General features: G+C 38.0%; 1 protein-coding gene across 1 annotated transcript; it reads right to left on the minus strand.

The window, feature by feature from the left end:
- Nucleotides 1-15,553: 15,553 nt before the first annotated feature.
- On the minus strand, nt 15,554-15,949 carry LOC127225579 (small nuclear ribonucleoprotein G). Its single transcript, XM_051189075.1, has one exon. The coding sequence runs from the start codon at nt 15,911-15,913 to the stop codon at nt 15,683-15,685; it is 231 nt and encodes a 76-aa protein (XP_051045032.1). The 5' UTR covers nt 15,914-15,949; the 3' UTR covers nt 15,554-15,682.
- Between the last annotated feature and the right edge of the window lie 899 nt (nt 15,950-16,848).

Here is a 16,848-nt window from a genome sequence, read left to right on the forward strand (position 1 = left end):
CAATTTTAGTTGGTATATTTTTACTTTCAGTTATCCTGATTTGAACACAGAAAAATTTTCATTGTTGAACCAATGGTGGAAATTGGATCACACTTCATATTTAGTTAATAGTTGCTAAGTTTTGAAAGTAAGAATGCTATTGAAACTCTTTGTTAGATAACTGCTAATGTTAACAATTGAACTGATAAGATTCCTTGGGTTTGCTTAAAGTTATATCGAGCTGGATGAAAAGATACTGGCTTCCAGCTAATGATGACCAAAGGAGTAAAGATGAAGTTTATTTGTAGTTACCATTTGTTTAAATTTTTAAAATTTTTTTCCTGCAAAGGTCAGATGATGGCTATGGGGCCCGGGGAACTGGAGTTATGGACAGGTGAGAGCTGCATATGGAAATCAAACCCAGGTACTTGAAAGAACAGCCAGTGATTTTAACCACTGAGCCATCTCTCCAGATCCTTAACTACCTACCATCTATTTAACTTCACTGTGTTTTAATAAGAATATTCTAAGTCAGTTACAGGCTATGGTTCATAGTTATATACATATACATATTCATAAGCACCTCTATTTGATTTCTTAACTATACCATTTAAAGCATTATTATTCTTACTTATGTTTGTCAATTCAACAGGTATGTAAATGTTACTTGTGATAATTTTGTTTGTTTCCTAAAATATTCATTCTTTTGTTTTGGTTGGATTTTGAAAATACATTTAATTTTACTCTGTCACTTCTCTTCCTTCATTTGTTTGGACAGATGTTGCTGGCATGCTTTCTAGTTCCACTACATCTTTTCCTTGGTAACTCTGAATCACCTTGTAGTGTCACGGCTGTTCAACAGTCTTTGGTATTTTGCGTTTGGCCTTAAGAAACAAATAATGTACTTTTTAAAATACAGTTTTCATTTGCATTAATTTTGAAGAGTAAAGTGATTTTTAAAATAATGTCTACATTCAAAACTCACAGTTCTTACCTTAATTTTACATTTTAAGCTTGCTAATATGCATGTGTGGATGAATTCAGGAAGGCACACATATACAGAACACAGTCATCACATATTAATTGTAGGAACTTGGTAGCTATATAAACTGCTTTCAGCTGTAAATTGAGCATTGCAAAACATTACTTTTATTTTTATTTTAATGTGTGTGCCATATGTACATGTTTTCATGAGTGAGTATTTATTTGTATGATTACACATGCTTACACTTGAATGCTTGTGCATGTGGAAGCCAGAAGTTAACAGTGTCATTGCTCAATCACTCTCCACCTATTTCTTTTTCTTATCCAACTTCTAAAAAAGGCTGTCTTTTCTTTTCTCATTTTTGTTAGTTCTTTGAGAACATCATACAATATATTTTGATCATATTCCTTTCCTCCCTACTCTCTTCCCAAGTGCAGCCTGCCTTCCCTGCTTACCCAGTGTGTGTCCTCTTTTATTTTCTTTTTAACCCATCAAGTTTAGTTTGTGTTGCTCATACAGTGTTGAATATGTGCCCTTCCACTGGCTTGATGACTCGAGGTCACACCCTTAAAGAAAATTTACTCTCTGTCTCCCAGCTGCTGTAAGTCACAGCTGAAGAGGATCATCTCCCCTCTTCATGCTGGGGTTTTGTATGGTTTGAGTGGGTCTTAGATATGCTGTCACAAATACGGTGCATTCCACCTCATTTTTCTATGCAGGGTCTCTCACAGAACATGGAGCTCATTGATTATCTAGGCTGATGGACCTATGAGACCCAGAATCTGCCTGTCTCTGCCCCATGAACACAATGTACTGCCTTTTACATGGGTGCTGAGTATCCAAATGTATACTTTCATGCTTACCTAGCAAGCACTTTACCGACTGGGGCACCTCCCTTTCCCTGTAAAAGTCCTTAAGTTTGTTTTTATACACATGAGGGCCAGAAATGAAAAGGATTACTTTAACCACAACCATTCATGATGAGAAATTCAACATCATTTCCTACCCATTTACCATTAATCATAATCATTGATGCAATATTGGGTTTGATTTTTGAAATATAGTTCTTATATTGTTTATGCCAAAATATCTTGTTTCAGACTGTTTTGATTCATAATTAATTTCTGAAAAATGCATAACAAAACCATCTAGATAACAATGTATTTGTTTAAATGCTTACCTGCAGTTTTACATTGTGACTATCTTTTATACAAAATATTATGTGTTTTACAGTGTGTTATAAAACACAAAACTCCAATTTCACTTTCTACTATTTACTCCTAAATCTATGGTCTTTGCAGAGTTTACTTTTTCAAGTCAACTTTTGAGACTCTGTAAGAGGAGGAAATCCCTCCTTACTCACTGTGAGGCCAAACACCAAAACCCAAAACCAACGGGGGAAGAAAGATGCAGACGAATGGATTCAATGAACTTTAAACAAAAGTTCTTTTAAAAAACTGTTAATTGTTTATTTATTCACAGGGACTGTTCCTTAGCCCACCTGTTTGTGTTTCATAGTTCAGGAACATAGGTCAGTGACATTCTTCTATGAGACTCAATCCAAAGAAATTCTTTACATTCTGAAATTGCTTTGTACTCTGAATGATACTGGCTTTCCTCATTTTTTAAAAATCTTCCACAAAATCATCATTTCTGTAGAAATCTGAATATGCCTTCTCTCTTGATCCAGCCACATCAAACATAAAAGAAGCCAGCAACTCCAAACATGGCAATGAATATGCCAATATGCAATATGAGTCCTCAGAGACTTTGCCAGAAAACCACACATCTGCTCCTTCACTGATGTAGTAGCTGTGGTAGCAAATGTTCTCCACACTGATACCATTCTCCATTGTCTTAAACAAGAAATTATTAAGAAAGCCTTATCAGAGAGAAACCAAAAATAAGTATTGAAAGATAATATACCATTACTAATTGAGATTCACCCCAAAGGTATTTATGAAGAAAATGCATATGACATTCTCAACAGATACAGAACAATCTTCTGGCAAATTCATAATTCTTTCATGATTAAAAAAATCATAATAAATTAGCATTAGAAATTATTATGAGCATTCTTAGGCGTTTGGTCTTGTGGTTATCTAATTCTCTAAAAACCAATCAAAGCTTTTAACTAATGAGTGAAAGCTCATGAGTTAAGAGTGCTTACTGCTGTTGCAGAGGACTTGAGTTCTGTTCCTATTCCCTCTGTTGGTGACTAAAAACTACCTGTAATTCTAGCTTTAGGGAATCCAAAACCTTTTTCTGACCCACCACCAATATCTACACACATGTATAATCATACAAAGTAGAATAGAAATCTTTACAAACAAATAACAAACATTCCTATACCATGTTATTTAGAGAAACATGGTAATTGTAAGTGTTGATGGAAAACACTGAATAAAATTCATTTTAAAAAAACATTGGATTAAAATCACTGCTGGGAATAGTGGCATATACCTCTTTAATCTTAGCACTTGTGTGAGAGAGAAGCAAGTAAATCTATGAGTTCAAGGCCAGCCTGATCTATGTAGGGAGTTCCAGGCCAGCTAAGGCTATATAATGAGACTCTGCCTCGAAAAAATAAAATCAATTTTAAAGGCTAAATAAAATCTTATTCACATACAAAATAGACAAAGTAGGAAAGCTAAGGGTTTCCTCACTGTGAGAAAGGTTGCCTACCATTCATATACATCATACTCACTCAATGGTTTCTTCTTTAAAGAAGGTAGAAATAAAATTACTTTACTCATAAGACTATTCACACTAGCTTGAAACAGCTAATCTTAAAATATTTCACAAAAGCTACTAGAAATAACTAGAAAATTTGCCAATGAATAAAATATAAAGTCTATACAAAATATTTTATTTTCATGTGCTAGTATTTGGAATATCATTGATAGGAAAATTTATTGATCTATATGCAAAACTTGCTTTTAAGTGGTTGAACATTACTGAATCAAGCTAGAAGAACTGAGTGTGTGAAGATTAGAGATATATATGGGCAGAAAGACTCCATAGTCTCATGATGCCAGTTACCTCCATTTTGGTCTATAAATTTATTTAATTCAAAGTCAATAAAGCTCCTATGAATCTATTACATAGTTACATTTTACTTGATATTATAGAAAGTACTTAGAAAAATGTGAGAAATATAAAATAGCCCTAACAATATAAAAATAAAAATAAGGTTGGACAATGTAGCCTTTTTGATTCTATACTTACTAGACAGAAAAATAATGATAATTTACATAATATAGTAAAGATTTGAAAGAAGACTTTTGAGTAGTACAAAATAGAGATATCAGAAATAGATCCACAAGTGTAAGACAAATTGAGTTTAAATAAATGTTTCAAGGTAATTCAATAACTAGGATAGCTGGTTCAACAAATTACAAGACTACATTGATAGTGTAGATATAGTACGTCCTGAATGAACAGAACGGGGCTGGAGGAGGTAGGAATCTTTGGTCTTTACATCACAACATAGACTGAAAATAGCTACAAGTGAGTCATGAGCTAGCTTATAAAAGTTATGACCATTAAAATTCTGGAAGACATACTGGGTTGCCTCATCCAGCCTAATACAAAGGGAGGAAATTAGTCCTACCTCAACTTGATATGGAATGTTTTGTTGGAGGCCTGTCCCTTTCTGAACGGAAACAGAGGAGGAGTAGGGGTGGGGAGTACAGTGTAGGCAGGGGAGAGAATGAGAAAAGAGAAGGGAGGGAAAACTGTCGTCAGGATGTAAAATAAATGAAAATTTTTAATTAATAAAAAATAATAAAAATAAATGCAACTTGCATCCCTGAAAAAAAAATTCTGGAGGAAATTGAGGAAAATCTTTTGACCTTAGATTGGACAAAGATATTTAACTATCTTAAAAAATCCACAGGGACACACAAGGAAAAGAGATCAATTGAATTCTACTACAACTAAAGATTTTCACCACTTTTAAAGGCTAAAAGAAGCTACAAACTGCACAACTTCTCATACATGTTTTTATTTCTCTCTGATAATTAGGAGCTCCATTATTGCATCTCATGCAAAGCACACATTCAATGTTGTAAGAGATTGCTAATCTGTCTCCCAAAAACAACTGCATCCCCAAGAGTAATTAATGTATGAGAGTTCTAGGTTCCCTACCCATGTCAGTGTTTAGCATAGCAATGAAATGAATCACAAGCAATGACTGAAAGAAAATATCTTCAAAATGCATACCAGATAAATGATAAAATGTAAATGCATACAGAAGCTTGAACGTCAACATGAAGATAAACAACTTAATGGATCAGTATTTATCCTTGGTGTACAAATGGACTTTGGGAGCCCATTTCACATAGAGGGATACTCCCTCAGCCTAGACACATGGGGAGTGCCTAGGCCCTGCTCCAAATGATATGACAGACTTTTAAGACTCCTCATGGAAGGCCTCACCCTCCCTAGAGAGCAGAAAAGAGAAGGGATGGGGTTTGGTGGAGGGAACAGGGGAGGTTGGGAGGGTGCTGGAACTGGGATTGATAAGAAAACAAGCTTGTTTCAAATATAAATTAAAAAAAGGAAAAATTGTAAACTTTTTTCTCAAGATACATAAAATAAGAGTATACAAAAATTACTAATATCCTTAATTACTAAGAGAATGAAAATCCCCTAAATGAGATACATTTCATGCCACCTGAATGGCTAAAACAAGAATGACAATTCTAATTGTGAATATACAAAGTAGAATGGCCACTTTGAAAAATGGACCAACTGGCAATTCTACCACTAACACACATCTATCCTATGGCCACAAAGTAAAACAAACAGCCACTTTGAAAAATAGTCCAACTGGATGTTCTACCACTAATACTTACCTATCCTATGGCCCAGCAATCCAATTGCTAGCTGTTTTTCAAAGAGAAGTAAAAAGCTTTATGCACGCAAAGGGCACAGCAGTGTGCATGGTAACTTTGCCTATGGCAGCCCAAATGAAGCCAGGCTCATTAATGTTGTCCATATAATACAATATTCAGCAAGAGTAGCACTAAATTACCAACATGAGCAAGAACAAGACTAGTCTCCAAAGCATGATGCTGAGTGAAGAACATACATATAAAGTTTTCACTTTAATAACACGCTAAGGGCAGAAATGGGCAGGATCATCTAAGATCATGGCTGGGAGGAAGAGTGGAATCACAAAGTGTATATGTTATACAGTGATAAGAATGCTCTAGATTGAGAGCATGATTACATAATTTACATTTGTCAACACTACTAAAATGTTTATTTTTAAAGTGTTGGATTTTATTGCCTGTGAACTATGGCTCTTCTTTTTTTTTTTTTTTTTTTTTTTAAGTTGGCAAATTGCAGATATTTTCAGATGAAAGCAATCTTATGAACGAAGCCAGTATTACCTCAGTTAGGGTGTGAAAGTCTTGAATAACTTCACAAAGAATCATAACAATGGAGGCAATACTACCAGGAAATAAACATAAACCAACTCATTGCTTTTAAAGAAATGGACTGGATAATCATGTAATAATGACAATGTGTGAACAGCACTTTGCAAGCTAATTGAAATGCAATAATCAGTTAATCAAAACATCCATCTTCTGCACATGAAATACTTGGAAATGAAAATGCACGTAGGGTTTAAACAAGGGTGAATGTTGAAATTGTTTTGGAAATGCTGTGTGATAATGGTGGACAGAGTTGGGCTCTGAATGTAGCAACTGACTTAGTAAATACACAGTGATCCATTGACTGGCAACGAATGCTTTGCCTGGGTCTGTGCACCTAATCTGGCATCTGCCATGTGTCCTTTAGAGGAATGGCTCTGGGAAGCCCTTGAGTCTCTCTGACAGTATTAGGAACCTTTGCTACTAAAAATGACCCCTCTTATCTCATTTGGTAGGTTAGACTCGGGAGGATGTGAAATGAGAGAGACAGAATGCCCAGCTCTGGATATGAACATCTGCTTTGCCCAGGCTTCCCACACCTAGCCATGGCAGAGAAGCCATAAAACCGGTTAGTCTTAGCACCCAGAACTCTTTCTTGGAGAAGAGTGTGGGGACTCACCCACACACTGTGTTCCATCAGGCTGAGGCTCCTGGCCACTCCCCTACTTCTTACTTCCTCTCCTCCCACACCTATCCCTTGGAATTTCATCCACTGAGGAAGTTTGAGTGCTTTACTCTTTATATATATTTTTTTCACAGATTAATTGCTTCCTATTTAATTAAAAAATTTCCCAGAAAGTCAAATGCACTGAGGAACACTTTTCTTTTCTCTGTTTTGTCCAGGGAATTGGGATTCCCAGAAAATAGAAAACTTCTTACCAACATGCTCTCTGTTTGGGGACTAAAATGAGGAATGGAATTAAAAAAAAAAAAAATTCAAGTAATTGAGCTTTTTATAGCCCACAGACATAAAATTTTTAAATTTTTATTATTATTGTGTTTACAAGGTATGTGTATGGTCACACAAGCCACCAAACTCATGAGTGGTCAGACAACAACCACAGCATCTCACATGTCCTGGGGAACAAACTCAGGTGGGCAGGCTTGCACTTCAAGCACCTTTGCTTGCTGAGCCACTCCACTGGCCCAAGACAGGATTTAAAGAAAAGAAAATAAAACTTCACAAAGCTAATTTTGAAGATTATTCTTTCATTTTTCAATTGAAATTACAATAAGCCACATGACTACAGTATGCTCTCCGTTTTAGAAACCAAATACACACCTGTCTCCCAGAATAGCTTCATAGCCTTAGTAGTGGACACACCCTCAGTCCTTTTACTTCATGATTTCCTTGGTCTTTACATGCTCTTAGTATCTAGAAGTCCAGTGTCTACTCACATCCTAATTGGTAAGGTCTCAGAAAACTGGTCTAAAGGACCATTTCTCCATGCTACAGTGGGGGGCATACAAATCTGAAAGGCCCCATCACATTGTTCTCATTATCATGTGCTGTTTCATTTGAAAGTCCTGACAAACAAGGCATATCTACTGCTGGGAAGGATGCCTCATTCCCCTGCATACTGACAGGTAACAGACGCCCATATCTGTCTTCCAAAGTCCATCTTTAAATACTCATCACTTTTAGCTCAGATGTCTAGCAGTGACCTCATAAACCTGGAAGCCACACACTGCTTTCCTTCCTGGCAGCCATGAGCATTCCTGAGGGCCACACTCCATGCTCAGAACCAACAGAGCTTCCCCTCCAAGAGACACTCCCTTTAAAGCAATTTCTTGTCCTCATCTACACTTTCAGGCTATTGGCTATTTTTCTCATTATGGACATGAAGCAAATGATCACATGATTTGCTGGTAGAATTATGACCTATATAGGAAACCCTATTACTAAATATAATAATGTATTTGGAAATATCAGGGATATATATAGATATAGATATATGGTGTATTACATATATATGTGCTGATATGAACAAATTAACACACTAAAAGATACTTATTATTTGAGAACCTATCTTGTGTCATTGACTGAATACAGTTATCAATAAGGCATTGTCTCCCTCATCAAGAAATCTGAGAATCAAAGAAAAATAAATAGGCAAATAAAATACTGTATAGTAAAGACTATATCTAAGTTTTAGGTATAAGATGTAGATATTTGGGATGAGACTCAAGGCTGAATTTTAGAAAGACCACTTCAACGAAAGTGTGTAGCTATAGGCATGTTTTGCCATAAACACATCTGTAGGCTTGTTTGGGGTTTTTGTTTTTTTTGCGTAAGTTTTATTTCTAATAGCAAATTACATTCAATTTAATTTAATGCTGTGTCTTTATTCTGGGTATAGTGGAGAGCATATAGATAATTCTCAATGAGAATGTTTTAATAAAGTTTAGGTGTGTGGACAGTTATAATATCAGGTAAACAACAACACTGCTAAAATGAAAGTCTTTATTGTTTCTGCCACGGTTTATAAAAGATGGTGGCGGCTATTTTACCGCCAGCACTGAAAGCTGTGCTCACTGCCTTGGTCTGTATGCTGCCGGCTTGGAGATGTGGTCACTGCCATTACCAGCTCTGATACACACCAATAAATTGTTAGCAGTGCTTTTTTAAAGCCATGCAGTTTTTTGCTGCTTACACTGAGTCAGGAATCTTCCCTTAAAGGAGCCACAGAAATTTTTGCTTGTCTCACACAAAACAGAAACAGAATCCAGCCGAGAAAAATGTTGCTACCAAGAAACCTTGCTTGTCACTGTTCTTTTGTTTTTAAAACCCTTTTTTAAGCTTTTGTTAAATTTTAAGTGTAAGTTCTTATTAGCCACGTGGGCGCCATTGGTAATGAGTAGGGTTTTTCCTCCCGCTGCTAGTCTTGTCTTGCCATTGCGCCAGCCCCAAATAATACACAGAGACTCTGTATTAGATACAATTCTGTTGGCCCAGGTACTTGTTTCTTATCCGCTAGCTCTGTCTTAATTATTAGCCCATTTCTATGTATTTCCACGTGGTCTTACCAGGGAGAGGCGGCTGGCGGTTCTATTCTCTCCAGACTCTCCATCTTGACCCCTCCTTACTACTTCCTATTTCTTCCTTGTCTCCTAGTCCCTCCTATCTACCTTTCCTATTGGTCAACAGTGCTTTACTCATTAACCAGTATATGAAACATATACTCCCATCACAGGTGAGTTATCTCTGTCATTTCTAGAGTTTATATATTATCCTTCTGTGGTCTTTGAAAGGTTTGAAGAATGCCTATTCATCTTAAATACATCTCTGTATATTTAGAAATCCTAATTAACTTAACTATAAGTTCTGACTATCGTAGGTAACTATCTATAATCTTTACTACATTATACATTACATTTCTAAAGGAGCTATATAAACACAATACCTAAACAAAAGGAGAAATATACATTTCACAAAATTGACCTTAAATTTATATCAATAAAATCCATTCCAAAACAAAGTATTCATATCTATACCATAAAATTCCCCACAAATTTTCTCTGTTATTGTGTTGCTTGACACATTAAATTTTGTGTAAAATTAAATCTTTGGTATATTTTTAAAAATATTTTAATAACAAAGAAATTTTTGTTGCTTTAACATGTTTATCCTATATTGAGTTATATAACAAATGTTTAAGTTAAAACAAAACAAGAAACAGTAGAAAGAGACTGGGAGAGTTTTGCCATATAAGGATTCTAGTTTATTTTTGTAAATAAATATTACTAGTCTTAGCTATTAGGTTTTCTTATGGTTCTACATTTCATCAGATGCTGAGATACCCAGAAATATTGTGGGAGGCGTTATCTCCTGTCAACTGTATGCAGCCACTCATGATTCTCCAACCAGCCCACAAACAGATGTGCATGTCAACATAGCAGACCTTGAGTAGTGTAAATACATAGGCTCCGATGCTCTGTAGTGCTACCCCTACTCCGCTCTGCTAGAATTCTGTGGGCTTTAATGTCTGTAATCCTTAACAATGTTGAGTTCCATTATCATTTCAGAGTGTGGAGACAGCTACCCACTGCCTATTGTGTTGTCCTCAGAAATTAGGACATGATGGGCACCTATTTCACAAGGGGAAGTGTTTGGGGGCAATGAGAAGGGTATTGATGTCAACAGTATTAATTCAATAACTAACTCAAAATGGACAGTCAGGACACATGTGTATGCCTGTGTAGAGCCAGCCATCAGTGGTGTGGACAAGATAGTCTTTAGGAAAACATAGTGGTAATGTTTAGCCAACAGGACATCTAATCCTTTTAAGTTTTCTCCTTCCTTCTAAGCAGTAGTAAACAAAAGCCATTTGCTCCTTGTTTTGGTAACCTCTGGTTTGACAGTGTGGGATCACATGTCAGGTAATACTAGTTCAGCTTCGCTTTTGTTAAATGGGATTTTAAAAAAAAGAAAAAACCAACTCTTCAAAGTACAACTCAAATGGAACTGCCTCCTAATAAGTACTAAGAAATATGACTTGTGAAAAAACTGAGCTGCAACATTTGATAAAATTTATTTTTGCTCATCTTCTTGAATCACATATGTTTCATTAATATGAAAAATAGTCTCTGCATCAGGTTCACAGCTAAGAGCTAAGAGCAGTTTGGTTCAATCCAGAATCTGCAGCAGCTGCAAAAACAAGGAAGCATCTAGTCTGTCTCCCTGAGAGGATTAGGAGCGCACTGACAGCAAGGCTGCTGCATGCAAAGTACTCCAGGTTGATCATGTCAGCATCAAGGCCACGTGTCTTCTCATGAACTTTTGTATTTCTCGGAAGCCTCCAGTGTGATCAGCAGAGAGCCAAAGCTGTGGGGATTTCCACGGGTCAAGGAGGGGAGAGTGGGGCATTGTCCTGATAGAACAGTTCCTCTATTCGGTAGCATCTGCCCTTCCTGCACTGCTCCTGCCTCCACAGTCCCAGGCAAAAACAAAATTCCGAGGAGAAGCTGTTGAGCATTGCTTCCAACAACACAGGGTTTCTCTCCAAGACTGCCATCGGCTCTTCACGGGCCCCTACTGCCAAGTCATAACCCCTAGATAAGTATTTTTTAAAAGATGTATTTGATTATTTTTAATTACGTGTGTGTGTTGGTGGAGGGGTTTGAGCATGTGAGTGCTAGTGCTTGCCGAGGCCAGAGGCTTTGGCTCTCCCTGGAGCAGGAATTACAGGCAGTTGTGAGTCACCTGAACTGGGAGCTAGAAATAGAACTTGGGTCCTCTTCAAGAGCAGTGCAGCCTCTTCACTGTGGAGATAAGTCCTTTTAAAATGCTTCTGAACCCATAATCACAGCAAGGAATCCATGTGCAGCCAGACCCTGCATGCACACATGTATAAGCATGCTTAAGCAGTCATTTATTTATTCATTATTATGGCTGAGGTAGGTTCTTCTGAGAAATATCCTAACTGAACTCCAATAGTTTCAACTTCTCTCATTTGTTTAATCTCAATGGGACACTACAGCTCACCAAACTGACTTCATGACACCAAAACAGATCATGACCCACAGTTTGTAAACTTCTACCAATGCTTAGGACTTCTCTCCCCTGTGCTTCAAAGTCACCTGGGAGTGTTTACAAAACAATATTTGAGGGCTGAGAAAAGAAGGTAGGATCCAGATGTGCTGCCTCTAAAGAGAGACAGGCACTTTCTGCCAGTTTGTGGCTGTATGACCTTCTGTAAGTTACCTGCCCATACCACCAGTTCAGTCAGTTTCTCCACCTATCAAGTAATAGCAATCAAGGCATCTTCACACAGGGATGCTTTGTATGTGAAATGATGACGTTATGTCCCAGCCAAGCATTTGTCTAAGTCTAAAGCATGGTAGAGGACACTGGTGCTGTTTCTGTACTTGACTTGTGTGACTTATGATGTTTCTCTAACAGGAGTTTTCTCCACATGTCCTAATCTGCCCTCCATGCTATCGCTTGCCAGAGCCAACCAAAGTGGATGAGAACTCAGTCACCTCATTAAGAGCTCACTGGCTACTAAACCAGAGTCAAGTAAACACCGCGCTAATGAGGCTGTTGGGTTATAACCTCATTTTGGCCCCCACAGAAGATAAAAATGAGGTGTCTACGTTGTAGCCTGCTCTTGGCCTTGACCACTGTCTATGTTGATGTTATAAGCAGGTGAGAACCTGTTTTGAAAAGACCAATAAAATATCAAATCATAACCCTGCTTGAGGTTCTTTGGTTAAGGATGTTGAATGAAAGACATATCAGGAAGAGCGGACAAGGTTAGTTGGGAAACCTTATAATACTCTTTTACAGCATCCTGTGCTCATTTTGTTGAAGAACTGTAATAGGCTACAATTCACTCTGTTTAAGCTGGAGTTCGGTCTTTTCTGGATGGATTATTAACAATTTAAAACAAAAATACCCTAAGTCACTGTGTCTTAAATTTAGTCGCCTAACCAACTGATGCCAAAGTAGTTAAATACTTTGGGGATAGTAAGAAAATGTGAACTATGGTACATTCCCTAAACCTTAGTTGGCTTGGAGGAAACCATTTTCAAAGACTGCTTTTCACAGAAAATCCAAAGAATGCTGATGCAACAGATCAAGAAACGATGGTTGCCTGAAAGAGGAGTTAGTTCAAGAGTACCATATGTGGGGACCACCTGAGGACAGGCGGGGCACAGCCTGTGGGAACTACCTGGGGAGACATAGGCAGAGCTCATAGGGCCACCTAGGGAGATATGGGGCACAGCAATGAGGATCACATGTAGAAACACCCTGAACAACTGGAGGCCAGTGAAGAAACAAAGCCTTTCCTCATGCAAGCTAAGCAAGAGACATAATACTGGATACTTTATGTGGGGCTGGTTAATAAGACATGGTGCTATTCTTTATTGTCAAAACTCAGTTCTAGAACTTTGATGAAGGCCATGTTTGAATACAGGATGTGAATTTGTTAATGAAGTTGAAAGATGTACTCAGAGCAATGTCTTTATGATTTCTAGGCCCTGGCAGGTCAGTCCCTCCTCAGTCAGCAAAGGCCCAGGCATCAGAACCCAGAAAAATAAAAGAAATAGCTAATATAAAAACAACTATTAATTTCACAGTTTGCCACTAACACGCGCGCGCGCACACACACACACACACACACACACACACACACACACACACACACACACACCAGGTAACAGGAGAATGGAAGAATATACAAAGATGGCTCTCAACCTTGGGTAGACATAGACATTGACATCACCTTGGGGATTCCAAGGGTCACAGGTCCTGAGTTAATTTGTGTAGGGTTGAAGACGGTATCAACAGCTTTAGACTCTCCCTGGGTGATTCTGAACTCTATCCCAGTTACTATCCATTGATACGGTGTGGGGATAAATGGGATAGGTCTGAGTGGGCATTTTAGAAACCCGGGCACCCTCATGTCAGCCCATTTGTATTAATAGCAGCTCATTTACAGGAAGGCGGAAGGAAGAGCGGAGATAGAAGACAATGGGGAGTGATGGCCCTAAGATTTATTGCCCCCATTATATGTCAGGCCCATTTCACACACTTCAAATAGACAAATCTTCTTCCTAGGAGTCTAAAATTATTACAGTAACATTCGTGTTTTACTAAAAAGAAATTGAACTTCAGAAAGGGCAAATGGCATGCTTATAATCCACAGCTAATATGTTAGTAAATCCATGTCTTCCAAACTAGAGTCTACAGACTCTCAAAACAAATAAAAAACACAATATCTCCCCTAAATAAACATCGTCTCCGATAAACCAAACATAACATTTTCCTTTTGCATGCAAATTTAACTTTTGTTGACTAAATACTAGTTGAATATTTTTGCAGAAAAATCTGTGATGCCTAACATAGTTGACATTCATACTCCTTTTCCATCCAACACCAGAGTTCCTATTGGGAATTTTGCCCAATCCCCACTCTGTGCACTTATGGCTAGTAAGTACAATAGGAGCTGGTGTAGGGCTTGAGGTTTATCTTAGTTTTTTTTGTTTGTTTTGTTTTTGTTTTTTGTTTTTTGTTTTTTGGGTTTTTTTGTGTTTGTTGTTGTTTTTTTGGGTTTTTTTGTTTTTGTTTTTTGTTTTTGTTTTTTTTTGTTTTGTTTTGTTTTGTTTTGTTTTGTTTTGTTTTGTTTTCTGTGAAAATGCCGTGATATAAATGCTGTGTGATAGACACAGTTTTGGGAGGACAGAGCTTATTTCAGCTTCAGGTTGTAGTCCAGCAAGCAGGAGCCTTGGAGGCAGAAACTGAAGGACTGGAAGCAGAAGCCATGAAGGGACACTGCTGACTGGCTTGCTCCCTGTGGCTCATTTAGTCTGCTAAATTTCGTGACCAGAGTTGGCAACTCCTCTAGACCTTCCCACACCAGACATTAATCAAAGGATTGCACTACAAACTTTTCCACTGACCAATGTTATGGAGGCAATTTCTCAATTGATGTTCCCTGTTTCCAGGTAACTCTACTCAAGTTGACAAAAACTAACCAGGATAGGAGTTCTCTGGCTCTTGAGAGTCTGTTTTTATGGTTGGTATGAAAGAAGATTGCCTGACCTAACCTGTGCCAATCAGAATAGTTTCATGGACATTTCAAAGGTTAATGCTGAAAACGCATAGTATCTCTGCCTTGTAGACCATAGCTTTTTTGGGGATCCCATCTAAGGCATGAGAGAGTGGGGCCAACAGGAAGAGAAATATAAATATGAAACTAAGAGATGAACAAGCTGATATCATTGTTTAGATGTCTGGATTTAGTCAAGCTTAAATGCAAACATTTCCATCCATGAATTCTGCAATCATATGAGCCAATACATTTTTCTTTTACTTAAACTGTTTTGAATTGAGTTTCTTTCTCTTTAGACTACCCCTTGTGTATTCAGATGCTTCCAAAAAAGTACAGTCATTTAGGGGCGCAGCCTATTTAGTTTATCTTATTCTTGGACCTACTTATTCAGAGTAGGTCCAAGAATATGGACTAGGATATGAATTTTGCTTTGCTTTATATTTTGCATAGATTAATTACACTAAGCAATGGGTTTAATTATACCATTTTCATACATGTATATAGTGTTTTGATCACACTCCTCATTACTCTCTTGTCCCTCCCCATCCTGCTGATCACTTCCCTTATTCCAACCCATCCTCTTTTTTTTTTTTTGAGTATCACAAAAGTTTATTTAGCAAAAAGTTTCTTATGAAAATGTACGTGACCCAATTCTACACCCCAGACAAACAGTCCTTTGGGGAAGGATGTGAATTCCTCTGCTGAACAGCCATTGTTTAGACTCTTTCTAAGGCTTCTAACATGATGATGCTTTTTCCTCGTATAACCACCATGCCAATGTTATTCTGTTGCCCACTAGTTGCCATCTCCACACACTCATCGATCACAAGATTCATAAAGAGATCAAAGCCCCGTAGTATTCCTTGTACGTGTCTGCCATCATTTAACTTCAACGATAACTTCTTGTCCATAAATTTCTTAAGTTCCGGAGGGTGAGCCTTGCTCATGGCGACTCTTCAGCGGGCTCGGCACGATGAAAAGGAGCTGGCGGCCTCACAAACGCACGCGCAGCAAGTCAGGCGCTAATGTCTGACGTCACCACCCTCTTGTCTTGTTTTTTAAATCAATGGGTTTAAGTAGGATATGTATGGGGACATGTATGTGTAAGAGATGGGTAGGTGATGGCTACACCTCCAAGAAAATGTTTCTCCTTTTCTGAACAACAATTACCTGTCCATAGGTCTTCAGAGAAGGGTATATCTCCTGAGTCCCTCCTCTTTCTGTGAAAGAATATTGATAGGCCCAGATCTCTTCCAGATAACAACAGCTGCTCAGTGTTCAAGAGTGTAAACGCCATGCCATGCCCAGGAGACAGTTCCACAATGTCCTACCTCTTCCTCTGGCCCTTACACCTTTTCCATTCCCTCTTTTGCCATGTTTCCTAAACTTTGGGGATGGTCATGTAACTGTTCCATTCAGAGCTGAGTGTGCAACCATCACCTATGCTCAACTATGAGTTTCTTCTCTCAGCTATGACCCATTGAAAGAAGAAGCTTTTCTCACCACAACTGGAGGCATCATGGAAGCACAGTCGAAGGCGATTTGACAGACATATCATGTCCACTCATTAAAACAAACAAACAAAAAACAGAAACAGCAGGAGCTTCCCCCACCTGTGCTTATGACCTGCTCTGCCATAGCATTTTTGCAACAAATAATTCTGTCCTATAGAACAGACTTCAGATACAATAAAAAAACGCTGTTTCCCACTGGATAACAGTCAAGCCGCTATTGCACCGGGGGGTAGGGGGTGTCATCTTGCTGGGCACATAGTGTAGTTTGCAGGGTTCAAAGCTGAGTGAGACCATTGGTGACAATTTTTCCTCCAGAAGCTTCCTTAACGCATTCTAGCACAAGCTAGCCAGCAGGATGTAATCTTCTA

This window comes from Phodopus roborovskii, unplaced genomic scaffold, assembly GCF_943737965.1.
Source record: "Phodopus roborovskii unplaced genomic scaffold, PHOROB, whole genome shotgun sequence".
Lineage (NCBI taxonomy): Eukaryota > Metazoa > Chordata > Mammalia > Rodentia > Cricetidae > Phodopus > Phodopus roborovskii.